Source organism: Sorex fumeus, unplaced genomic scaffold, assembly GCF_029834395.1.
Source record: "Sorex fumeus unplaced genomic scaffold, SorFum_2.1 ptg000131l, whole genome shotgun sequence".
In the NCBI taxonomy this organism is placed as follows: domain Eukaryota; kingdom Metazoa; phylum Chordata; class Mammalia; order Eulipotyphla; family Soricidae; genus Sorex; species Sorex fumeus.
In genome coordinates this window covers 39513492-39539045 of record NW_026606188.1, presented here as the reverse complement: position 1 = coordinate 39539045, position 25554 = coordinate 39513492, and the positions used below count along the sequence as shown (strand labels likewise).

Genomic DNA, 25554 nt, shown 5'->3' with positions numbered 1-25554 from the left:
CGGGAAAGAGGGAGGGAGGTTCACGGGGTGGGGTGGGGGTGGGTGCAAGGGGCTGGGCTCGCTTCGGTCACCTCCCTGGGACGCCGCCGAGGCCGCCCATCCTTGCGCCTCCCTCCTCTCGCCTCTCCTCCGCCTCCTACCCACGTCGCCTTGGCAACCGCTTCCCCTTTGGGTGCGCGCGGGGGGCGGGGGCGGGGACCACGCGCTTCCCCGCCGCTCACCTGCCGGGCGCCCGGGCCGCCGCCGTCGCGGGCGCTGGCGCCGTGCAAGGACACGCGCGCGGGGGGTTCTGCCACCGGCCCCCAACGGGTCCGAACGGGGGCTCGCGTCCAGAAGGCGCTAGAAATTTCTTCCCAGCCATCGCCGTCCAGTGCATATCTTCCCGCGACCCGTCCGGGGCCGTGGACTTCTCGGGAGCGCTCCTCGTTTTGCAGACGTGGCGTTCGCCCAAGAAAGGTGAAGTGCTTCCTGTGTGGCACAGAAGACTGGCATCGCCGCCTCTCTAGAAGTGAGAGGTCCGGGTCCTGGAAGAAAGACCCCCCCCCTCCACCCCCAGCAGGGGATACCTCAGCGACTGGAGGTCCCCCCGTCGCAGATCTGACTTCCGTCCTGCTAAATCCATGCGTGCCTCTACAACCAGTTCTGGGCGAAGCTCGGGGGTCCGTACAAACCGAGGTGTAAGCAAGTGGCACCGTTGCAAGCACAGCACGTGGGCTCTTCTTGACATCTGTCGTGACTTTTGAGAGACGGGGGGAGGGGAGAATCCTTTTGTTCCATGCAAGAAAACTTTTGGAGTCATGTTATGATATTTTCTTTCCTGCACTGAAGTTTCTGCAAAAGTCTTCCTATGCGACGGGAAGCCGACGTTTTGCAATTCAGGCTCCTGCGTGTAAATCTACAGTAGCTCGGGAGTCCCTTTGGCCGCCCGCGCGCTCTCTCCTTGCGTCCCCAAAGGGCCCTTCCGCGTCGGACCGCCAGAGGGAGCCCCTCTCCGAGGGAATTCAGCTCAGTCACAGATGGCATCGCAGTTGCCTGGCAACCCATTCTGGGCGTCGCAAACATCTGGGGTCCTAGGCCCTGCGCGTGAGGTTGTGTGGGCCTGCCATCAGCCTTGTAAGAGCGCCTCCCACTGTGTGTTTTACCATGCCACACACCCGAGAGCCATCCCAGCGCCCCACAGAGGACAGCGATGCCCATGTGGTTCACTTGCAGACTTCCAAGGTATTGTGTGGTTTCTTCCCGGTTTCCCTGCAGGATGGACCGCTCTGCTGTTCTTCCTGGCAGCGAGATGGGCGGAGACGGTGACTTAACCCTGGTGATGACGCTCTGTTAGGTCCTGAAGATGACTGTTCGCTACTTGCTTCTGTATCTCCACGCAGCTTGGATGTTGAGCAGAGGGAAGTCGAGTTCTAGTGCAAAGGCACAGGGGACTTTCACTACGCATATCACAATTGCTGCTTACCTTTTGTTTCTTCATTTATTACTCACTATAATAATGCCAGACTCCCTGCTAGAGACTGAGAAATATAGCAAATCAGATACAGTCATATTCTCAAGAAATCCTCGTAAAAGGGATGGACGGACTACAGCACCGGCAAAAATTGTTTGCCCATGGGCCAGAGAGAGATAATAGTGGATAGGGCACTTGTCTTGCACACTGCCAACCCAGATTCGATACCCGGCACCCCATATGGTCCCCCGAGCCCTGCCAGGAGTGATGCGCCTGAGCACAGAGCCAGGAGTAAGCCCTTAACATTGCCTCAAAACAAAAACAAAAGCAAAAAGCTTGCCCATGGAGTGGAGTGACAGTACAGTGGGTAGAGCATAGAGTGTTATCTTGCACGTGGCCCACCAAGGTTTGATCTCAGCATCCCATATGGGCCCACGAGCACTTCCAGGAGTGATTCCTGAGTACAGAGCCAGGAGTAACCCCTGAGCACTGCTGGGTGTGAATCCCCACCCCACCCACCAAATAAAGCTTCCCAATAACTCATGTTTTATGAAAAAACTTTAAGTAGTATATTCTGAGAATTGGGACCTCAAAGAAAAATTTCTAGTACATGTGTGTCTCAACCTGAAAATATGAATTAGCAGTAAGGAAAAAGATGGAATGTGTCTTATAAAGAAGGAAACAGAGGCCAGAGAGATAGTACAATGAGTACAGCACTTGTTTTGCAGGAGATTGACTCAGGTTCAGTTCTCAGCACCCCCAGATGGTCATCTGAGTCCCACCAGGAGTGATCCCTAAGCATTAGGAGGAAGCCCTGAGCACAACTGGATGTGCCCTAATATCCCCTACCCCCCCAAAAAAAAAACAAGGAGAAGTAGGAGAAAAGAGAAATGGAGAGATACTACAGTCGTTAAGGTACTTGCCTTGTCCAGCCCTGGTTTGATCCCTACCACCACATATAGTTCCCCAAACACCCGGAGTGATCCCTAAGCACAGAGCTAGGAAGATGCCTTGAGCACCATGAGGTGTGTCCCCAAAACAAAACAAAAAGCCTTGTTTGGGGGCAGAATCCCCTATGGCTGGAGTATGGAGCATCCATGGAGAGAGCGGGAGCTGGCAGAGCATTCATGGGCTGGGTGTGCTCTGGACACCAGTGCAACGGAGCTAAATTTCATTCTGCAGGTACTGGGAACCATGCCAGGAATTTAAGCACTGGAGTGATGCCTGGGTGTTATAGACGATGGACATTTTAGAAAGCATAATGGCAGGGGATTGACTAGGATGGAAGTGCAACGAGAGGGATGACGAGGAAACAGGGCTTCCGGAGGCAGTTGTCTCAGGAGGAATGATAATGGATCTAACATAATGCAAGAAATGACCATGCAGATGGGAGAAGGATACAGAGGGCAGAATAAATGGGACTTGGCGATTGGATGTGAGCCTAAGGGAGGAGCTGAATCTGGGATAACTCCTAGGATTCTGGGGGTCTTATTGATACCATTTACTGAATGAAGAGTCAGTGGAAACAGTTTGGGGGAGAAAGATGTTGAGAACAACATGTTGCGGGCAGACAAAGGGCAAGTGGCTTAGAGTTTTGTCTTGAAGATGTCCGTCTGGAGGCTCTGGGCCCGCAGCAGTAGGAAGAAATGAGTCCATCCAGTTATTATGAGAGCAAGAAAGCAGAAATGAAGGAATTGCAAAAAATCATTGTCTGAGAGCAGAGAGAAGGCAGAGCTGAGAAGTAACAGCAGGAGGCAAACCAGGAGTCAGACCCACAGAGGATGGAGAGAACATTTCATGGACCAGAATCACTGCCGGAAATTGTAAAGGGAAAATAAGGTCAAGTCTGGAAAGGATCCACCTGACCTAGCCACAAAGACCCTGAGTCACCAAGAATGGTCTCAGTGGCCGGATTGTATAGGCAGGAGAAGGTAGAAGGAGAAGGCAAGAGGAGGTAGAGAACAACACCCAAAAGGAGAGAGAGAGCAAAAGGGAATGCACTCCCACAGAGGCGGGGTGGCATGGGGTGGAAGGGGGATGGGGTGGTGGTGGTGGAAGGGATGTTGAGACCATTGGTGGTGGAAAATGGGCACTGGTGGAGGGGTGGGTATTCAATCATTGTATGACTGAAATGGAATCACAAAAGTCTGAAAGTCTGTAACTGTACTTCACAGTGAGGAGGTAGAGGACATAGCAGAATTTGGATAATAGCAGAATTTGGACATAGCAGAATAAGGTTAACACCGTAGGGAAAGATCCATTCTAGCCAGACAGTGATAAAGAATGAGGGGGGGGAGAGAGAAGGAGAGAGGGAGGGAGGAAGGAAGAGAGAGAGAGAGAGAGAGAGAGAGAGAGAACACCAGAGATAATACATGGGGTAAGGTGCTTGCCTTGCACACAACTAACCTGGGTCTGATCCTGGAACTACATGAGTCCCTCCAGGAGTCATCCCTGAGCACTGCCAAATGGGACACAAAATCAAAAACAGAAAAAAAGGAAGAGAGAAAAACTGAGGACCGCAAGGACCAGCCTGATGATGACATACAAGAAAAAGATTGGGCTTATGGGATATAAGGGGAAGGGGAAGAGAGAGAGAGAGAGAGAGAGACAGAGACAGAGACAGAGACAGAGACAGAGACAGAGACACAGAGACAGAGAGAGACAGAGACAGAGACAAGAGAAGAGACAAAAGAGAGAGGAAAGAGGGAAAGAGGAGAGAGAAAGAAAGAGGAGTATGCTTCCTTCGTGTGAGATGGAAGGAAAGTAGATTTTTGTACTTAACTGAACTTTCTGAGAAAAAAAACAATCAAATCAATCTGCTGCTAAAACAGGGACATTCAGGGACCTTTGAGGAAGAGGAGGAGAGCTGCCTCTGCTTGAATCACGATTTTTGAAATTTTATTTTATTTTTACATAGTTGTCCACAATAAGTCATTACATTCAATATTCCAACACCAATCCCACCATCATCACGCCTACCACCATTATTTACAATTTTCCCAACCACCACCCAAGACTGCCCCAATAACAGGCTCAAAATAATTTATTTTTTTGTGCTGCTTGTTATGAATAACTCACTAAAAATGATCAAAGAAGATTTCCTTAGAAGAAAGTGTGTGAAGGTTGTTACAGCTCACCTTAGAGCCATTAAGCCCTTATATGAGATTACTAACATGTTGTTACAGGTTGACCTTGTGTGTTAATATTTTTTTAATCGAGATTGGCTACCTTCTACTCTACATCCCACCCAATGTGATGTGCTACTCCTGGTACATCAACTCGTAAAGAGTATGAGAAGTTGTGTAGCCACAAATGTGGCTGTGTGCTCCAGGAATTCTAAAATTTTAAATTAGGTGATTCAGCTGGAGTTAATTTTTGTGAAACACCATGACGTACAGTTATAGACTTATAAATTTTTGTGCTTGGGTTTCAGTTATACAATGATCGAGTACCCATCCCTCCACCAGTGCCCATTCTCCACCACCAATGATCCCAGTATCCCTCCCACCCCCCATCCCCTCCATCCCCACCCCACCTCTGTGGCAGGGCATTCCCTTTTGTTCTCTCTCTCTTTTTGTTTGCTGAGGTTTGCAAAAGAGGCACTGAATGGCAATCACGTTCGGTCTATAGCCTACTTTCAGCATGCATCTCCTATCCTGGGAGGATCCTCCCAACACCCTTTACTTGGTGCTCCCTTCTCTATCTGAGCTGCCTTTTCTCCTAGCATGTGCGGCTGGCCTCCAAGCCATGGAGTGAACTCCTGGTACTTATCTCGGCTATTCCTGGGTGTTAGTCCTATTTTGTTACTTTATGTTCCCCAGATGAATGCAATCTTTCTATGTCTATCCCTCTCTTTCTGACTCATTTCGCTTAGCATGATACTTTCCAGGTAGTACCACTTGTATGTAAATTTCATGACTTCATCTTTTCTAAAAGCTGCATAGTACTCCATTGTGTAGATGTACCAAAGTTTCTTTAACCAGTCATCTGGTCTCAGGCACTCGGGTTTTTTTTTCATCTTTTGGCTATTGTGAACAGTGCAGCAATAAATATAGAAGTGCAGAAGTCATTTCAACTGTACTTTTTTGCCTCTCTGGGATATATTCCCAGGAGTGGTATTGCTGGGTCAAAAGGGAGCTCAATTTCTAATTTTTTGAGAATCGTCCAAACATCCATCATTTTCCAAAAGGGCTGAACCAGTCGGCATTCCCAGCAGCAGTGAAGGAGGGTCCCTTTCTCACCACATCTGCACCAACACCGGTTGCTTTTATTCTTTTGGATGTGGGTGGAGGTAAATTTTTAACTGAACGTTGACTTTGGGGTCTGGAGGCATCTCTGAAGTTTGTTGATCTCTTCCAAGATTTATTTGTGAATCTCTGGATCATGGCCAGTTAAGCTTATATGGAGCCAGAGGCAATTCGTGGGCATGAATGCCACACTCCCAGAAGAACAAGGGGATGGGGGAAGGTCTCCCATCCCTGACTCCGTGAGAGTCTGGAGATTTTAGTCACAAAACCTGCATACCTGAGGTTTTCAATGGATTCATTCACGGATGAGGCTTGTTCAAGCCTGTGGAGATCAGCCGTGAACATGGCGATGATTGCGTTCTGGAGAGTTTTGGCTGTGCAGGTTGTTTGGCTGGGTGAATCCTCCATTCATCCCCTCTGGGATGCTCCAGAAATGAGATTCAGCCTGGCACAGGGTCTGGAGGCATCTGTACAGCTTGATGATTGCTTCTGAGATTTATTTGTGAGTCTCTGAATCATGAGTTTTTAACACTTTCTTTTCATCTCTTTTGGTGGTAGCACAAAACCTGTCAATGTTTACTTGAACAGAGCCATCCAGCCCTCTGATATCTAGGGGTTCTGTTATGAGGTTGGTTTGCTGAGATTTTCACTCAGTTGTAGTTGTATTCACTGGAACTTTGATTCAACTGATTCAATTCCATTAATCTGATTCAATCACTCTTTGATTCAACTGATATTTCATTTTTGAGTCCCATGTGTTGGGTCACTATGATAGGTATAGGGAAGGCAATATGAAATTTCACTGTAACAAAGCGATCAATCGTATGCTTTTCATATTCATGCTTGGGGGAGTTATTTAAAGGACTGTGAAGATCGACCTTGAGCATAAGTTCTGGGGATTTTCTGGAGGTTCAGGGCTGCTGGGTCTCTTTGGGTGGGTGAGTCCATCCCCTCTGGGGTGCCCTGGCACCACATGGTTTCCCTCCTCCCCACCCCAAAGAGCAAGAAGCATCTTCTTATCACCAGGTTTGACCCAAAACACAAACCAAATAAAAGCCATATTTGTATGTATACTTCCTACTTTCTACCTGATTTTCTATCTACTTGCATTAGGATATCTTATTAGTCCTTGGCAGTGCCAGTCAAAAGGATGTCTTATCTTTTTCTCAAACTCAGGACACCTAGGCCAGAATTTGCCAGAGTTCCTAGCTGCCCTCCAGGCTTTGCCTCTTGTTCCACTCCACCCTTTCTCTTTATTCCTTGCCCATTTCTTTTGTTTTTATTTTGTTTGGGGGGAGGGGGCACACTTGGTGATGTTCAGGGATCACTCAGGGACCATAGGGGATGTTGGGGATTGAACTCAGGTCAGCCACATACAAGGCAAGCACCCAACATGCTGTACTGGTTCCTCCTGGCCCATTTTGAAAGTTCTAGATTGAAGACTTAGGAGCTCAGCTGTTGCAGAGTCTTGTCTCCTGCCTGCCTTCTCTTCATGGATGTTCCTCTCACATTCAACGATGGTACAATGGGCCTCAGGGATGGATGACATTCAAGGAACCTTCTCAGCAAGTGTTCCTGCAATCCCATTCTGAATGTGGTTTCACTTTTGCAGAAAACGCCTAAGAACCCAACTCACTTCACTCAGTACCAGGAACCATGGGACCGGCTCAACTCTACTCCCACAATCACCTCCATGCGACGGGGTATTTGGTTTTTTGATCTCGAGGTACCTAGCATTGAAATGCTACTTCCCGTTACCTCTCTTTGCATCCTAATAAAGGATATTAGGACTTGCTAATATCCTTTTTGCAAGAGTCTGTCCCTGACTGCTTCAGCATCTTCTTCCCTTTCGTCCCAATCCAAGAATCTACCAAATGTAAAACCAGGTATCAATTTCTCTGGCCTCTGGGAAGACAGGAGTTTGCTCCTTCCAGAGTTATCTAGAACAAATCATTTTCTCACCGGACTCCTCACTCTTCTGATGACAACCGTGATTGAGGTAAGGCCCAATTAAGTCCAAATCAGGGACCACATGGTGATTCCGCCACCTCCAGTGAAGCTCACGTGATTTGATCCAACCGAGAGGTAGTACGCTCTTGACAAGTGTTAAGAAATCACTATCTATGGATAATTTAGTATGGGGTATGGTGGATCTGAGGACCAAATGGGGTTCACTCTACCTTTGGGGAAGGAATAGAGCCCAATAGAAATTAATGAGAGCTGGGAGAAGGTGGGGCTTGAGAGGCTGACTTCCTTTACAGGTACCAAAGGATGACCTGGATTTCCGATTAGCAGCCTTATATGATCACCACTCTGGGGCATTCAAGAACAAATGTGAGATACTTCTTCAAAAGGAGACTGTCCAGAGTACCCAAAGGTAACAAGCCAGAGCCTTGCCACCCTAAGGAAGTTCCCCCTCAATTTTATAAGATCAACTGTCACCTGAGAAATAGCAAATCAACAGGTACATTCCCCGCCCCCTCCCCCCCCCCCCACACTTATACATTGATGGGGAGGGGCTGACCCTGCGGTACTCACTCTGGGGCTATTCCCAGCAAGAGACTGGGGGTAGGGTTTCACATCCCCATTCAGAGGCCCACGTAGTGCCAGGGACCAAACCTGGGCCTCCAGCAAGCATGCATGTGCTCCAGCCCTTTGACCTATCTCCCTGGCCCTGCTTCATTTTTGTGAATCATACATAATACTCAAGAGCTACTTGTTCAGGATGGGGAGGTGGGGGTGTCATTCCCAGTGATTCTTGGACAATGCAATATTGGGGATCAAGCCAGAAGGCCAGCATGCAATGCATTCACACTAGCTCTTTGAGCTATTTTCCCGGCCCCCTGCCTTGGGGTGCTCGGGAGTTAATATTCAGTGCTGGGATTGAACCCTGTTTGGCTGCATGCCAGGCAAGCACCTTACTTCCTGTCCTGTAGCTCTGGTCTTTCAATGCTCAGATGCTTTCATTCCGTTCTTCTGTCCTGAAGGTGAGGGTGGGGAGTGATGAGTCCCTCTCCCACATTCCCATCCCAGAAAACCATTGGACTGCATCCCTTTGGGGAAAGGTCCTGATGCCCAGGGTAGACGGGGGCACTACCAGCCAACTTGGAGCTCCATGGCAGTGAGTCTCGGGGTGTCCAGCCTCCACAGCCAAAGGGTCTCAACCATCAGCTTCCCAGACCACCAGAGAAGCAGCTCGGAGCAAGGGCTTCTGGGTGGGGCAGAGCCTGGGAAAAGGTGAGGGGGGACCCAGAGTGGGTCATTCCGCACAAAACTGAGTAGGCAGATGCTCCCTGGATTAAAAACTACTTGAACACGGAGCCAGCTTGGGTGGCTGCACCCGTGTCTGAACTCAGTTCCCACCACACTGCAGAAAAGAGCACCAGCGAGAGGAGACCACCTGGCTTGTCTGTCCCGCTCCCCATAGGGGCTCTCCAGGGAGCCACAGTGGGGACAAGTCTGTTGGGAAACTCTTGTCCAGGTGGTCTCAAGGCATGTATGTTGTAGTGACCCAGGCAGCCTCACTCTAAGGGGCTCTGCACAGCCCTAAGGTTTTGAGATCCTCTGCATCTTGTTTTTATTGTCTAAACTGAAAATCTTCCAGGACTGTGCCAGAAACACTCTCGCATAAATTCCAGAAGGTTGCAAAGGGCCTTTGTAAGCATGGGGTTTCATGTGGCCACTTTCCTCCTTGTCTTTTCTCCGACTTTATTCCCCTTTTCCCCTTCAGCACACCGTCATCTAGACTGCAAGCCCCTGAAGAACAGCCAGTCCAGACCCCACAAGCCTTTGTCACTACCCGAGATAACATCAGACAGTGGGTGAACCCCAAGAAGGAATGCATCCACAGTATCCAGGGGTCCATAGGTAAGGGTCAGAACACTGGAGGGCAGACGGATTGGGCAAGATTGTCTAACTGAATCTGAAACAGGCAGCTGGCTGATGGGGAACATAGGGCACGTAAGAGGATTAGAACTGCAGTGATAAGAGACACATACGAGCCTTATACCAGGGGACATGCAGAGCTATGAAATGAAGTCACTTCCAGCAGGCTTACGTCCAGGGAACAAAAACTGCCAGCCACAGGGCAGAAAACTGGAGGCTGAAAGCCCAGAGCTCCTGCCCACCAGTCCACGGTCAGTTCGATTCCCAGCTGTTCTAAGAACCTTCACCAAGTGTCCAGAAAGAATGACTCGTGCCCACTCATCAGCCTGAGTGATCAGACTCCCAAAGCCAAGGATCTGAAATTCACAGCCTGCTCCCTTCTCTCTCCTCCAGTGTCCCCTCACACTGCAGCCACAAACAGAGGCTACTCCCGAAAAAATGATGGCGGCTTCTTCTCCACCTAGCGCTGACGGGTCCCTGGACTAAGTAACCGCAATGTCATATCCTGCTGCCCCTTCCATTAAACTGACCCGTGGGACCTAGCCCCAAGTATCTTTCTCACGGACTACACGTTGTCATTTGACTACCCTTATAATATGGATAGGAAGTTTTTTAATTTCCGTGTTTTTGCTTTTTGGGTCACACCCAGCGATGCTCAGAGGTTACTCCTGGTGGTGCTGGGGTGCTGGGGCCACGTGGGACCATATGGGATGCCGGGGATTGAACCTGGGTCGGCCGCGTGCAAGGCAAATGCCCTACCCGCTGTGCTATCACTCCGACCCAAGTTTTCCAATTTCTAAGAACTAGTCCTGTTGGGCATTATTTGCAAGTTGGAAAGTCATCTTGCTGAAAATATCAGGACTTAGAAATGTAACAGCACTGAGCCAAGAAACTGGTATTTCTATTTTACCAGAGTCGATCCTCCTATACAGACTTTTCCCGTTCAGTCTTGTTGAGGGGGGCCACAACTGGTGGTGCTCAGGGATCATCACTCCTGTTTGGGCTGAAGGGGGCTCTGTGGTGTCGGGGGTTGAACCTAGGTTGGCCACATGCAAGGTATGGCTCCTGCCCCAATCAGCCTTGTTTCTTATTAACGACTCAATAGTAAGGTCCTGGAGTTGAAAATACATTTTAAAAGAATGCAGATGGAGTCAGAGCCAATAGTACAGTTGGGGAGCGCACCCACCTTGCATGTGGTGAACCTGGGTTTGATCCCTGGTATCCCATATGGTCCCCCCAGCACCGCCAGAGTAATTGCTCAGTGTAGAGCCAGGAGTAACCCCTTAAGCATTGGCAGGTGTGACCCAAAAAGCAAAAAAAAAAAATAACATGTAGATGAGGGTAAGAGAGAGCTCAGTAAGGCCAAGTTCTTGTAAAGGCCAGCTATTTGAATGGACAAGGGGGAAATAAGAACCTGCTATTTGAATGGACAAGGGGGAGGTAGCCCACTTTTTACAACATTCTCTACGTTCCCTTTGGGTGCAGTGTGCCGTGGAATCAAGGGCTTCACAGTGAACCAGAAGCTTCACCACTGCCTTGCCCTTGTCCCCAGTTTTTTTGAAATACCAGGGACTCATACATAAGACAAGTACAATGCTGCAGAGCTATATCCCTAGCTAAATCCCCATTAAGTTTGGAAAGCATATGCACTATTGAATAAATACTGAACATCAAAAAGTATCAGGGTGCATGCAGTGCAGCTTTAAAAAAAAAAAAGCTCGGTTCTTTGTTCCCAGAGTGATAGTACAGCAGGTAGGGAGTTTTCCTTGGATGCAGCTGACCCGGGTCCCAGCACCCCATATGGATCCCCAAGCACTGCCAGCAGAAATTCCGGAGTGCAGAACCAGGAGTAACCCCTGGGCACTGCCGGGTGTGACCCAAACAATACCCTCCCCCCCCCCCAAAAAAAAAGTGGTTCTTAGACCTACCGGGTGATCCTAAATCAGTAAATTGGGACGGGTACCCGGAATGTGAACTACTACAAACTCTCACACACACACACACACGAACATATATAACCTTAGTGGCGCACGCAGTGTTACTGCCTTTACATTAACGGGTACTCTAGGGGCCAGAGCCAGGAGTAAGCTCTGGGCCCCGCCGGGCGTGCACTGACCGCCCTCCCCTCCCCCATGCCCATGCCCATCCCCATCCGCGGGTGCCAATGTTGGCACCATGCATTCATCACCCGAGCCCGACCTAGGGCGAAAAGGAAGGGGAGGACGAATTCGCGGCGGCGGGCGCACAGGCCTCGGTCACCCTGGCCTCTGCCTCCCCCGCGGCCCGCTCAGATCAGAATCGCCTCGATACTCAGCGGCCCGGGACGCGCCCGGCCTCGTCTATCTGATCAATTCATCACGTCTGAGCACCGGGCCCCGCGGGGCGGCTCCGGGAGCGCCCGGGCCGCGGTGCCGCCGCCGCCGCCGCCCACAGAGGCCTCGCCGCACAGCGCCCGGCCGGGCTTCGCGGGAGGAACGGCTTCTCATCTCGGGCGGGCCCGGCGGGGCGGGGGTCCCGGCCCGATCAAATAAGATCAAGGTGTAGGCGGGGGAAGGGCGCAGGGGCGGGCGCACGCACTCGCCTTGCACGCACACGCTCGCGCGCACACACGCACACACGCGCGCACACACACACGCGCCTTCCACGCCACACCTCGGGACCAAGCACAGCCGCCGCGCCCCAGGCCGCGCTCCCCCGCAGGAAGCGGAAGTCGCGCCCGCCTTTAAAGCCCCTGCGTCCGCCCCGCAAAGGACTCTGGGAAGAACCATAGAGCGCGGGCTCGCTTCCTTTCCCCCCCCACAACCAACCTGACCGAGAGCGCCCCCGCCAGGCTCAGAGGGGAATTCGGGACGCACAGGAAGGTGGGACAAATCCTCCAATCTGGAGTCCAGGCTGTCTTTTTATCCGAGTAGCTAAACTGCCTCTTTAGTGTATTATCTCGTTTTTCTTTGACCTTCGATACAAGTTCTAGGCATAAGGTAACTCCGTCTACAGAGTTTTCAGGTAGATGCACACACACCGGCTCCCCCGAACGAAGAAGCAACTACCTCGTAGTGACAATGTGTGACCATCGTAAGGCCTGATGGCATTCACTTAATGTGGATAAAGGTATACTTGGGGGGCAGAACCCAAAGTACTGAACTAAGTTCAATAAATTCAGCACATGACCAACAAATGGACAGTAATAATAGGGAAAACAGATTTTTATTTTCAAGGATTTGTACAGACAATGAGGAATAAAAATTGTATTTCAACTATAAAATGCTCACTTCATTCTACCCTGACATACAAGATTTATGACGATGCCAGTTTGAATCCGAGGCATTATTGCTGTCCCCATTTCTCTACTCCTAAAAGACTCCCCCAAAGGAACAACTTCCTATACTTTCAGTCAAAAGTATATGACACATCGAAGTAATGAGTTAAAACAGGTTATCTGCTTACATAAAGTCAAGAAATGAAACAGCTTCCTGCTTCAAATTACCTTCACTCTGCACGTTTTGGTAGTTTGGTATGAAAACATCTTAAAATTTAACAATTCAAGAGTGTAAGTCACGATAACCCAAGAAACTTGAAGTTGGTTTGAACTAGAACTGTGAAATGGTGTCCATTTAAAAATATCAAACAGTCCTAAGCATCAGCTTAATCATATCAGCTCTATTAGAAAATGAGTCTTTAAAGCTACAAAATAACAAGTGCAAAACCTGCATTTTTAGGGGGTTACATTCCCTTTGGTCACCAGGTCCCAAATTTACACCCACAAAGTGTAACTCTTTCCATCCCCTTCAACTTCCTTTCTCTCACGTGAAAGATCCTTAGACATGACCATGGAAAACAGTGAATTGTGGCAACTTTACCCTGTGGATCAATTCCTGAAGAGATGATTAAACATGTAGTGTTTACTTGGTGACTTTCTATGCTACTAGGAATCCTCAAGGCACTAAACTGCCTATGTCAGAATCTAAACTTTGGAGCAGTTTTCTTCTTTCAGAGTAAGACAAAAGATAGTTTATTGCCACAGGTACTAGCCGCAGCTAACAGTCCTCAGTCAAGTTTAATGGACAGGAACTTTATTGGCAGACCTGTGTCTATGTTTTCTTTTCATAATAATCTGATATGAAACCAACTCTTAAAAAAAATTCTACGTTTTAAGGGCTGGAGAGATGGCACAATGGGTAGGGTACATGCCTTGCACGTGGCCAAGCTGGGTTTGATCCTGATACCTCATATGGTTCCCTGAGCCTGCCAGGAGTGATCCCTGAATGCAAAGCCAGGAGTAAGCCCTGAGCCAGGTGTGCCCCCCGACCCCGCAAAAAAAAAAAATTCTAGATTTTGTAAATGTAACAACCTCTTGCAAGTATAGGAAGAAATGGAGAAGTCTTTCCTTCTAAAGTGAGTTGTCTAGGAGTTATCATACTCTCTGGACAAATGTTTCAATCTCAGTTGCAAGCCTCTATTTTTCTCTGTCCTCGTTTTATTTATGGATTTTATGACCTGTGCAATCATGCCTATGAATATCAGTGACTTCTCTTGCTCAGTCTGATTTTTTCATGTTCTTAAAACAAACAGAATTTCTATTTTCAACAGCTCTTAAAGAGTATTGTCATCAAAGAGAACTAAGAGTTGGCCTAGGGGTCAGAGAGATAGTACAGGGGTTAAGGCGCTTGTCTTGCATGCCACTGACCCCAATTCAATTTGCCAGCACCACATATACCCAGGCCTTTGATCACCACCAGGAGTGCTACCCGAGCACAAAGCCAGGAGTAGCCCCTGCACACTGGCAGCTGTGGCCCCTAAGCTCTCTCCTTAAAAAAAAGAAAAGAAAAGAAAAAGTACACTTAGAAAAACAAGTCATCAATTAAAAATTGCCTTAACAAACCAATTTAAACAAAGATTAAGTGTGTATCTTGAAAAACATCTTACAACACAATATTTTTATACTAGATGAACTTACTAGTATATGAATTAATATACTAGTATATTTATTTCCACTACTCTACAAGCAAATATATTAGACAATTATTTTTTTCAATACTTTCTCTTTCCCGAGTGGTGACATTTAAAACTGACTGTATTCAGAACTCTGTAATTCAGAAAACTTAGAAAAAGGAAATAAAGAGTAGGTTCATTTTCCTCAGACTGTTTGATTGAAGTCATCTTTGGGGGGAGACTGGTGAACCTTGTCTTTGTAAGTTTTTCCCTTCTGGTCTCATTACAGAAAAGTAACTTCCAGTCTTATGGAGGCCCAGGTTCTTTCTGCACAACTTATAGACTGCCAGCACACAGCAGAGCATGTCATCTGTTCTCTTCCGGCAGCGAGCACTGTGCCTCTTATGTTCCCACATGGCATCAAGTTCCAAAGCCAGAAAATTTCTTGGCATCTTCCTAACTTGTTTTCCACCCCCAGCTCCCAATGTGCCAAATCCAAATCAAACATACACATACACACACACACACACACACACACACACACACACAAATTATCCTGTAAATTCTCTCTCCTTTCAAAAGGTTTGAACACACCTATATCCTTCCCTAAGGAGCCTCAGTTTACAAAGATTCTGAAGAAGAGCTGAAAGAACAAAATCAGGTGACAGGTTTTTAAGCAGGAAGTATGCAATCTTATCACCGGATGATGTGATTTATCTGGGCATTTTATGCTCTCTGCCAAGGATTTATACACAGGCCAAAGGAAGCTGGCTTTCTGGGATCCCCTGAAGCATAAATAATAATGTAACCATGAGGAATTTCCCCCCACAAATATTAGGAGCAGGTGCTGCGGCATCATCCTGGGGACTATGAGGATTTTATCTCAACTCTTCTAGGCTGCACTCTGGCCGTCGACTGGTTCTTTGCTCTTGTCCCCTTGACTGGCGGTTGTTGAGACTGACACTTTGGAATTCATTTTATGAACAGGACATAAAAGGCCATTACCACACAAGCAATTGCCACGGCAGCATGCAGTCTGGTTCCAATCACTGCGGCTGCCGGGAAGAAGCAGAAAGAAAAATCATATCTTGTCCTTCGGAGTCTTCATTTTCTCTCTCTCTCTGGCCCCCGCCCCCCCCCCCCCCCCACACACACACACTGAAAAGAGTCTCCATTTTCAAAGTGATAGTTTAAAATCTCTAGTCACGGGAGCCAGAGAAGAATTCAAGGGGCCGAGTGCATGCTTTACATGCAGATTGCTGCTGTTGGATTCCCCACACCACGTTTCCCTAACACTGCCAGGAGCAGCCCCTGAGCACTGCAGAGAGTGGCCCAAGCACCAAGCTAAAGTAAGATCAAAGATGACAAAACCTAGGAAGCAGTCAACCTGGGCTGGTTCCCAGCACCCTGGATGATCCCCTGAACCAGCCAGGAATGATCCTTGAGTGCAGAGCCAGGAGTAAGCCCTGAACACCGCTGGATGTGGTCCAAAATCCACACTATCTATCTATCTATCTATCTATCTATATATGTATAGTGTATATATTGTATATACATATATATATATAGTGTATATATTGTGTATATATTGTCGACCCGGCTGACCCAAGTTTGATTCCTCCACCCCTCTCGGAAAGCCCAGTAAGCTATCGAGAGTATACTACCCACATGGCAGAGCCTGGCAAGCTACCTGTGCGTATTCAATATGCCAAACACAGCAACAAGTCTTACAATGGAGATGTTACTGGACCCGCTCGAGCAAATTGATGAACAATGGGAGGACAATGCTACAGTGCTATATATATATTTAATCAAGAATCTATTCAAGTGAGGGCCCCTCACACTGCTGGCATGGCCCTGGTGGTCCTGGGCACCCCAGATCTGAGCAGCTCACACACTACTGCACTGTGGGGCCCTAGCATCGAACCATAACATGGACTGGCTGAAAATCCCTGGGAGCAGCCCTGGGTTGCTAAGTACTGTTTGGGAGCTCCTTCCCCACATGCAAAACCTATCCACAAATGAACTGCAATACCACCTTGAAGACTGGAGAGATGCTAGAGCAAGTAAGGCGCTTGCTTGGCACAGAGCTGCCTTGGTTCACTCCCCAGCTCTGCATGTGGTCACCTGAGCCCTGCCAAGAGCTAGAAGTAAGCCCTGAGCATCACGTTGTGGCCCCAAAGCCCACCAAAAAATACTACCTTTAATCTCTAAGTTCCAGGCGAGCATGCTGTTGGCTTACATTATGCCGTATTTTGAAAAATTTTAGAAGATAGGATTTCAGCTGAAGTTGCCCAAAATAAAAGGTTAAAAAGCATTTGAGACAGTAAAACTAAAACTAAAAAGAGTCTTCCCTGGCACCTCCTGGTCCCCTCAGCACCTCCTGGAGTGACCTGTGAGCACAGACCCAGAAATAGACCTTCTCCCCCCCCCCCACACCTCCCTTTGTACTTCCCCACCCGGAGATGGAAATCCCCTGTCCTATCCTGATATTACCTTACCTTTGTAAAACACACCCCAGACTCCCTTCTTTTCGGATAGCAGCCAGGTTTTGAGACGAGGTACTTTCTTGAAGTAGGCACAGGTACAAACAAAGAGCAAACCAAACACCAGAATCCCATCCAAGGAGTACACTGTTAAAAAAAAGAAAATCTTTGCTGGGGGTCTGGCTGGGACAGGTGAAACCCACATGGGAGCACCAAGGAAAGAAGAGTGTGTGATACTAGCAAGATGGGACACTTGCCTGCGTACCAGCCCTTGACAGCACATAGCCAAGGCCCTGGGGCTATCCGCTTAAATGACTGTTCCCCAAAACTGCTTGCAGATATCTGTCGAGTCATTTCACTGTGTGTCTGTACCTTTCAAAAACTATAATCCTGGGGAAAGTGCTAGGAGTTAGTGAAATCAGTCTCCTAAGTATAGCTGTCACTGTCCTCCCGTTGTTCATCGATTTTCTCAAGCGGGCCCAGTCAAGTCTCCATTGTGAGACTTTGTTGTTATTGTGCTTGGCATATCGAATATGTCACAGGTAGTGTATATAGTGTATATATTGTGTATATATTGTCGACCTGGCTGACCCAAGTTTGCCAGGCTTTGCCGTGCGGGTGAGATACTCTCGGTAGCTTGCCGGGCTCTCCCACAGGGGTGGAGGAATTGAGCTCGGGTTGGCCATGTTGGCTGCGTGCAAGGCAAACGCCCTACCCACTGTGCTATCGCTCCAGCCCAAGAACAGCTAGGGATGGGAAAAGATTGAGAAGTCTACGCATTTTTGGAATTGAGACTGCAGAGATAGTACAGCATAGGTAGGGTGCTTGTCTTGCACACAGCTGACCTCAGTTCAATTCCCAGCTCCCTATAGTGATCCCTAAGCACAGAGCCAGAAGAAAGCCCTGAGCACAGCTGGGTGAGGTCCAAAGACTCTCTGCCAATTCCCTATGCAAACAAAACAAAACAAAACAAAACAAAAACACCTTTCGGATGTGAACTATGTATTCTTCTTATTGTAAATCACTCATGTGATAAAGGAAAGTCTGGCATTTTCACCACGTATCTGAGATCTTCATCTGCTCGTGAAAATATGTTAAGGCAAAGAGCTAGGGCTGGGCACATGCTTTGATGCTAGAGTCTGTGTTCTCTCCGTAGCACTGCATGGAACTCCCATATCCCCAAAACTGACCTCCGAGAGCATTGAATCTGGTCAAAAAGAAAAAAAAAATGTGAGGTTGGTGAGATGATTTAAAGGGCTTCAGCTCATGTGGAATCCCTGAATTAAATCCCAGCACCACAGTCCCTGAAATAACTGTGCACCATCAGGGCATCCCTCAGCAAATAGCCCTTGGGAACAACCACAGATGGCCTCCCCCAAAAGAGCCATAGTACAGTAGGAAGGGTGCTTGCCTTGCAAGTGGTCTACTAGGGCTTAATCCCAAGCACCATGTATGGTCCCCTGAGCCAATGAGTAGGTGAATCTCACCTACTGTTACTATCTCTTCAGTCCACAGATTCTCGTTTATTTTTATTTTTGGTTTTGAGGTCACACCTAGAGTGCTCAAGGCCTAATTCTTGCTGTATACTCAGGGGTTCTTTCTGGCCAGGCTCAGGGGACAATACAGGGTGCCAGTGAGTGATCTGGGGTCAGCTGTGTAGAAGGCAAACGACCTACCCGCTGTATTATTGCTCCTGCCCCAAAAAAGCGGGCCAGGAAGGTAGTGTAACAGGCTGGATCACATGCTGTAGATGTGGGTGCGACAGGTCTGATGCCCATTACTCCATGGTCCCCCAGTATTGATGGGAGTGACATTCCAAGAACAGAGCCAGGGGGTCTGGAGCGATAGCACAGCCGGTAGGGCATTTGCCTTACAAGCAGCCAACCTGGGGGACCCGAGTTCGATTCCTCCGCCCCTCTCAGGAGAGCCTGGCAAGCTCCCTGCGATCTATTCGAGATGCCAAACACAGTAACAACAAGTCTCACGATGGAGACGGCACTGGGCCCGCTGGAGCAAATCGATGAACAACGGGAGCGCCATGGCCGTGGCCGTGACCGCTGGCAAGTCCTGGTTCTGTGGATTTTTGTTTTTGCATCACACCCGGGCTGCGCTCCGGACTCACTCCCGGCTCTGTGCTCGGGATCATTCCTGGCAGGACTCGGAGGTGGGGTGGGTGGCACCCCAGTCAGCTACGTGCGGGGCACGCGCGTCCTCCCCCACGGGCCCCAGTAACTGCCCTTCCGCAGGAAAAGCGGCGTCGAAAAGCAGCCCCCCCTTACACCCCTCGAGGGGGTCTGGGCCGGGTCACTCAGGCGAGACTTTGCAAAACCAGGAGAACTTATGCTGGGCTCCGCCTTCGCTGCGGCCGGAGAGTGCGGGCCGGGGAGCGCCCCCCGAGGTCCGGCGCCCCGGAAGCGAGCCCGCGCTGGGGAGGGCTGAGATCGCCGGGGGGCTTGGGGGGGGGGGCAGGCGCTCTCTCTGCGCCGGTTCCAGTGGGCACTGCCCTCCCCAGGACGAAGGTCCAGAAAGAAAAGGCCCAGCTTCGGGCCCCGAGGCCGGCGGGCGCCGAGCGGGCACGGGCAGGCTCGGGGGCGCCCGGACCGGGGGCGCCCAGAGGCCCAGGGGGGCCGGGCTGGAGGGGGCGGAGGGAAGGGCCACGTCAGAGCGGGCCCCGCCCGCCACGTCTCCGCCCCGACCCGCGCCCCCGGCACCAGCGCTCACCGTTCGTCATGGCGGCGGGGCCCGGGCCCGACGACAGGCTCCGGGGTCCGCGGCGGTCCGGGCGGAGGCGGGGGGCCCAGTGGCCGCTTGACACTTCCCGATCCCGGCAGCGGCGGCGGGCAGGGGCCGTAGTGCGCAGGCGCGGGGCGGGGCGAGGCGGGGCGGGGCCAGGCGCGGCGAGCAGAGGGCCGAGCCCCCGAGCGCATTCAGGCGCGGCGAGCAGAGGGCCGAGCCCCCGAGCGCGCTCAGGCGCGGCGGGATAGCCGAGACTGGGGCGTCTGGGGTCCGAGCGGTTTTCTGTGCGGCCGGAGCACCCAAGTTTCTCTCTTGGGTCACCCGGCCGTGCTCAGGGGGTCACTCCTGGGGGGATCCGGGGATCGAACAAGTGGCGCCGGGGATCGAACCTGGGTCAGCCGCCTGCAAAGCCAGCGCCCGACCCCCTGCAACTCTCTCTCCGAGGTCTCGCTCTGGACCGCTCCGCGGAGTTCGTGCCGGGGTGCAGCCTGCACCGGTTGCGTCTTGGCGCTCGCAAATTGCAGTTGTGTCGTTTATTAGTGCGCTGGTGCTGGCGGGGTGCGGGCCCGCGTCCAGGGAGCAAGCCCGGGTGCCTGTCGTACTCGCGTATCGGGAAGCTGAAAAGTCAGACCGAGCCTGACCCTCGGGATGGAGTAAGGAACGTCGTGTCGGAAAGAACCCAGCAGCGGGCGGGGCGCTTGCTTGCACGTGGCCGGCCCAGGCTCAGTCCCGAGCACTCTGTCTGCTGCCCCGAGCTGAGTGCAGAGCCTGGGTAAGCCCTGAGCACCCCCGGCTCTTGCCCCCCAAAGAGGGAGGGAGCGCGCACATGCCCTATCTTAGATTTTAAAACCAGTCCCGTCGGGAAGTCGTCAGATAATTGATTATTTGCATGGGTATTTCTAAGGAGAGCCTTGATGCCCTCCTGTGTTTAGCTGACACTAGGGTCATTTTTTATGACATCTTATTATCTCATTCCTACTTTGGACATACTTGCAGGCTATGGAATGTAGCCTGCCCACACGGCAGAGTCTGGCAAACTCCCCGTGGCGTACCCAATATGCCAAATACCAGTAACAATGATGGGTCTCATTCTCCTAAAGAGCCTTGAATATAATCTCAGGGCTAGGATGAAGGAGACGTTACTGGGGCCTACTGGGGCCTGCTCGAGCCAATCGACCAATAACAGGGTCACTTTCAACTTTTACCGGGAATGCCGGTATTTGGACACCGGTTCACGACAACGCTTTATGAACGGAGATTGACAGCTGGAGAGGTGGGTTTGATGTCGGTGGGTTTCTCTGGTGACTATGTGAAGCTCCGAGGAGAAAGTCAGTTTCTCCCAATCCTCTGCCACCCAGGACCCAGGGTAACTGGGTTCTTGTCTTACCTCACAGAAAGCAATTTCAAGAGTAGACGAGCAGTGAAGTAAAAGATTTTATTTGGAGGTTTTGAAGGCGAGGAGGAAGAGAAAGTGGGAGAGACTGGAGAGTAATTGCTCAAGAGAGAAAGTGGGCTTTTCCAAGGTCAGAGAGAGCCCCGACAGGTATCTCAGCATTAGACACAAAAGTATGAAAGTACACATTGCAAGAGGGGAGATGCGGACTGGAGTGATAGCACAGCGGGTAGGGCGTTCGCCTTGCATGCAGGCGACCTGGGTTCGATTCCCAGCATCCCATATGGTCTCCTGAGAACCGCCAGGAGTAACCCCTGTGCATCCTGGGCCTGACCACCCAAAAAAAGGCAGCTTATGCACACCCTTTCTTTGTTCAAGGTGGCTAATTATACTTGTTACATAGGGGGTTTCTACCTAGACAAGAGTTCATTGCTAGGGTTGTTGCTAAGTGGGTAGAGTTGGATGTGACCTTTGAAACTCCTTTTTTTTTCTTTCTTCCTTTTTTTTGGGGGGGAGGGGCGTCGCATCTCGCTACACAGGGGTTACTCCAGGCTTATGCACTCAGGAATTACTCCTGGCGGTGCTCAGGGGACCATATGGGATGCTGGGAATTGAATCTGGGTCAGCCGCCTGCAAGGCAAATGCCTTACCCGCTGTGCTATGACTCCAGCCCCCGAAATTCCTTTTCTTCACCTTTGGTTTTGCTGGATTTTTTCTCAGAGGATGGAAGACTTCTCTGGTCTGGGCTAGCTGCGGGGTAATTGGATTAAAAGAAGGAATTAAGGGTTCTCCAGTAATTTCCTTCAGGTTCTTTCTATAGGGAGGGGCCCAGTTTCCTAGGGGTCTGTTGCTGGAGAAGGTCTTATCAGGTCTGGCTTTCTGTATCCATAAAGTGGGTCAGACTTAGGACTAGTGGCTTTATTCATCCCAGAAATTTCATTTTCTTTTTTGCCATTATGGTGATGGTGGTGGTGGTATGTGTGTTGGGGGGGCGCTTCCCTAACCTACCTGCCTGCATCAGGTGGAGGAAGCCAAGCCACAGATCCCAATACACTGAACTCCTTACGCCCAGCCCCACCTGCTTCAATCTTCAGGCTGAGACAGTTGCAGGGGTTTCTCCTTTGTGGCTCAGGTTCTGGGGCGGGGAGGGGAGGGGACGGTGCGGGGGTGGGGTGGGGGGGTGGAGCCGGCTGCAGTGTCCTCTGCTGGCCGCAGTGCGCATCTACACTCAAAAGAAGAAAAGCTGCTAACGCCTCCTTGGAGCTAGGATGGAGAAATGTGACCAAAAGGGCTGATGCAGAAGATAGACGCCCTCCCAAGAACAAACGAAGATGCAGAAATAATTTTTTTTTGCTTTTTGGGTCACACGCAGCGGTGCTCAGGGGTTACTCCTGGCTCTGCACTCAGGGAATTACTCCTGGCGGTGCTCAGGGGACCATATGTGATGCTGGGAATCACTCCCGGGTCAGCCGCATGCAAAGCAAATGCCCTACCCGCTGTGCTACCGCTCCAGCCTCCAGAAATAATTTTTAAAAAATGGAAGATATACGCAGCAGGACACAAGACAAATCCAGATATAAGCATTAACATACACATGGAAAATGAAAAAGAACTGCTCAGAGCTCAAAAACAAAACTCCCTAATTGTCTTGGCATTGGAACCTTTCATCAAGAATTCCCTAAGACTGGACAGGAGCAATAGTGCATTGGGAGGGCGTTTGCCTTGCATGCAGGCGACCTGGGTTCAAGCCTCGGCGTCTCGTGTGGTCCCCCAAGCACCGCCAAGAGTAATTTCTGAGTGCAGAGCCAGGAGACCAGGAGCATTGCCAGGTGTGACCCAAAAAGCCAAAATAAAAAAGAACTCTAAAACAGGTCTGGAGTGAGAATACAATGGGTAGGGCACTTGCCTTGCACATGGTCCATCTGGGTTTGATCCTCATATAGTCCTCCAGGCCCCTCCAGGAGTAATCCTGGAGCAGGAAGATGGCTGGGTAGAGCAGAACAATGGAGAGTAATGAATGGAGTGAGTGTGTGTGTGTGTGTGTGTGTGTGTGTGTGTAGTTAGCCTTTCAGTGGAGACCTTAATGTAGTATACGCACATTCTGATTTTCAGTGATGCTCACCTGAAATTTATATATTGTAATTTAGTGTTACTTCACAAAAAAAAAAGAAAAATAATTTTAAGGGGCCAGGGAGATAGGTCAATAGCTGGCTTTGCATGGGGGAGGCCCAGGCCAGATCCCTGGACCTTGAGCTCTCCCAATTACCACAGAAGTAACCCCTGAGTGCTGGAGAGATAGAACAGCTGGTAGAGCATTTGCCTTGCGTGCTGCCAGCCCAGGTTCAATCCCCAGCAGCCCATATGGTCCCCAGAGCACTGTCAGGTGTGATTCCTGAATACACAGCCAGGAGTAACCTGTGAACACAGCCGGGTGTGACACAAAAACAAAAAGTAACCCCTGAGCACCACAGGAGTGCCCAATACCCAACAAAAGTATTTTAAAAGCTTACTCTTTTTGGGGTCAGACAGGAAGCTTATAGGGCTGGAATATAGACTTTGCAGCAGGAACCCCAGATTCTATCCAGGACACAACATGTTCCCCAGAGCACCAATAAAGGAGGGACCCCCAACTCCAGCACAGCAGGCGTGACCTAAAAACCAGAGTGGCAACAGATACCCTTTTCTATCTACTTTTGTTTGTTTGTTTGTTTGTTTGTTTGATATTTGGGCCACACTTGGCAGTGTTCAGGTCTTACTCTTGGCAGGACTTGGTGGACCATTTGGGGCACCCGGGGGTGTACCCAGATCAGCTGCATGTGAGACAAATGAATTCCCCACCTGCTGTGCTGCTGCTCTGGTCCCTGACAGTATTTTTACCAAGACTTTTATTTTATTTTATTTTGTGGTGGTGGTGGTGCCAGGATTTGAACCCAGGTCAGATAAACTCAAAGGCATTAGTTATATGGTTCAGCCACATCTCCAGCCTCATATTTTGCAGGATTTTAAAAAATAAGAAATCCAGGGGCCAGAGTGATGGTACAAAGGGTAGGATGTTCGCCTTGCACACAGTTGACCCAAGTTCAATCCCTGGTATCCCATACGGTTCCCGTGAGCATTGCCATGAGTAATCTCTGACCGCAGAGTGAGGAGTAGTAAATCCAGAGTACAGCTGGGTGTGGCTCAAAAACCAAAAAGGAAGAAAGAAAAGAGAGGGAAGGAAGGAAGGAAGGCGGGAAGAGAGGGAGGGAAGGAAACGAAGGAGGGAAGGAAGGAAGGAGTCATTCAAGGGACTGGAGAGAGTGTGTAGTGAGTAGGACACTTGCCTTGCATGTGGCTGACCTGTCAGTCCTGGCATCCTATATGGTCCCCTGAGCCCCGCCAGGAATGATCCCCAAGTAATCACTGAGCACCACCGAGTTGGGGGTATGGTCCAAAACCCCCCAAATTAAAAATGTTAATTACATAAGAAATCTGATGCCTAAAGAAGGCCCCTGGATGAGGTTACATAGCTGTAAGATCCAAACCCAGGTCTGTCCGACTTCAAAGCTCACTTTCCTATTTTCATACCACCTAGAATTAGGAAACTCTCCACTAACAGTGATCTGCCTTGATTTTGTTCCAAGCACTGTGTTTCTGTCACCCTGGAGAAGCCCATAACCTCACACGAGGCCAAAGTGTGGGTCATTGGCTCTTGTAGCTCGACTACAGGGAATAAATTAAGTTCCACTGACTGGGGACACAATTCAGATAGTCCTTTCTGGATTCATTTCTGCTTCCACTGGGGAACGGGAAGTTGTTGCCAAATGCCAATCAGCCAAGAACAGTGGCTTGTTTGTTAGGGTTGTGGTCACTGTGGCTAATGCTGATCAGTCATGGGGATCAGGACTGTGGCATTCTGGTTTCACCAAAGAGAAAGTTCAGCCCCAAGGCACAGCTTGCAAGAAGCTTCATTTGAATCACAACATATTGAAAAGGGATGTTAAACAGGCATTAATTTATGCTACCATTGTTTGCTGCAGGGACTCCTCAGACTCAGGAATGAGATAGCCTTTGGGAACTCAAAGACGAATGAAAAACAGATTGTTCTCAATACAATTTCGAAGACTTGATAAAGTGTGTATGTAAATAACCAGAAAATGCAATAGCAAGTAAGAAGTGTGTAAGGAACTGAAAATGAAACCCAGGTTTTCTGCATGTCAAGCATGTACTTCACACTGACTCACAATTCCAGCGGCAACACTGCAGTAATTTTGCACTTAATTTTGAACCTCAGGTTTGAAGATTGAGTTATTGTCATTGTACACAAGTTGATTAAATATTATTATTATTATGGACCCATCCAAAGTCCTTCAATTCACGCATTCCTTTCATCCCTATTTTCATTTCTACTACCCCTCAACCTGTCTAATGTATCAAATGTCTATGCTT

The 25554-nt window shown here is 49.6% G+C and overlaps 2 protein-coding genes and 1 non-coding gene across 3 annotated transcripts; 1 reads left to right on the top strand and 2 right to left on the bottom strand.

Annotated features, from left to right (window-relative positions):
* The first annotated feature begins 985 nt into the window (after window positions 1-985).
* CFAP276 (cilia and flagella associated protein 276) lies at window positions 986-10088 on the top strand. Its single transcript, XM_056106548.1, has 5 exons — window positions 986-1221; window positions 7310-7423; window positions 7959-8074; window positions 9428-9564; window positions 9976-10088. Exons 1-5 carry the CDS (start codon window positions 1144-1146, stop codon window positions 10044-10046), a joined length of 516 nt encoding a protein of 171 aa, XP_055962523.1. The 5' UTR covers window positions 986-1143; the 3' UTR covers window positions 10047-10088.
* A 1781-nt stretch (window positions 10089-11869) lies between these two features.
* LOC130015822 (small Cajal body-specific RNA 2) lies at window positions 11870-12286 on the bottom strand. The gene has a single exon (XR_008791150.1). It is a non-coding gene; the product is annotated as a small Cajal body-specific RNA 2 (non-coding RNA).
* Window positions 12287-12770: 484 nt separating this feature from the next.
* On the bottom strand, window positions 12771-19862 carry TMEM167B (transmembrane protein 167B). The gene is given in 3 exon segments (XM_056139090.1): window positions 12771-15566; window positions 16931-17144; window positions 19719-19862. Coding segments are annotated over 3 exon segments (387 nt in total). The 5' UTR covers window positions 19729-19862; the 3' UTR covers window positions 12771-15403.
* Window positions 19863-25554: the final 5692 nt, after the last annotated feature.

Coding starts and splice junctions, on each gene's coding strand:
- CFAP276 (XM_056106548.1), top strand. CDS start 1,144: ATGCCACACACCCGAGAGCCATCCCAGCGCCCCACAGAGGACAGCGAT. Junction 7,424..7,958: donor TTTGGTTTTTTGATCTCGAG/GTACCTAGCATT, acceptor CTTCCTTTACAG/GTACCAAAGGATGACCTGGA. Junction 8,075..9,427: donor ACTGTCCAGAGTACCCAAAG/GTAACAAGCCAG, acceptor TTTCCCCTTCAG/CACACCGTCATCTAGACTGC.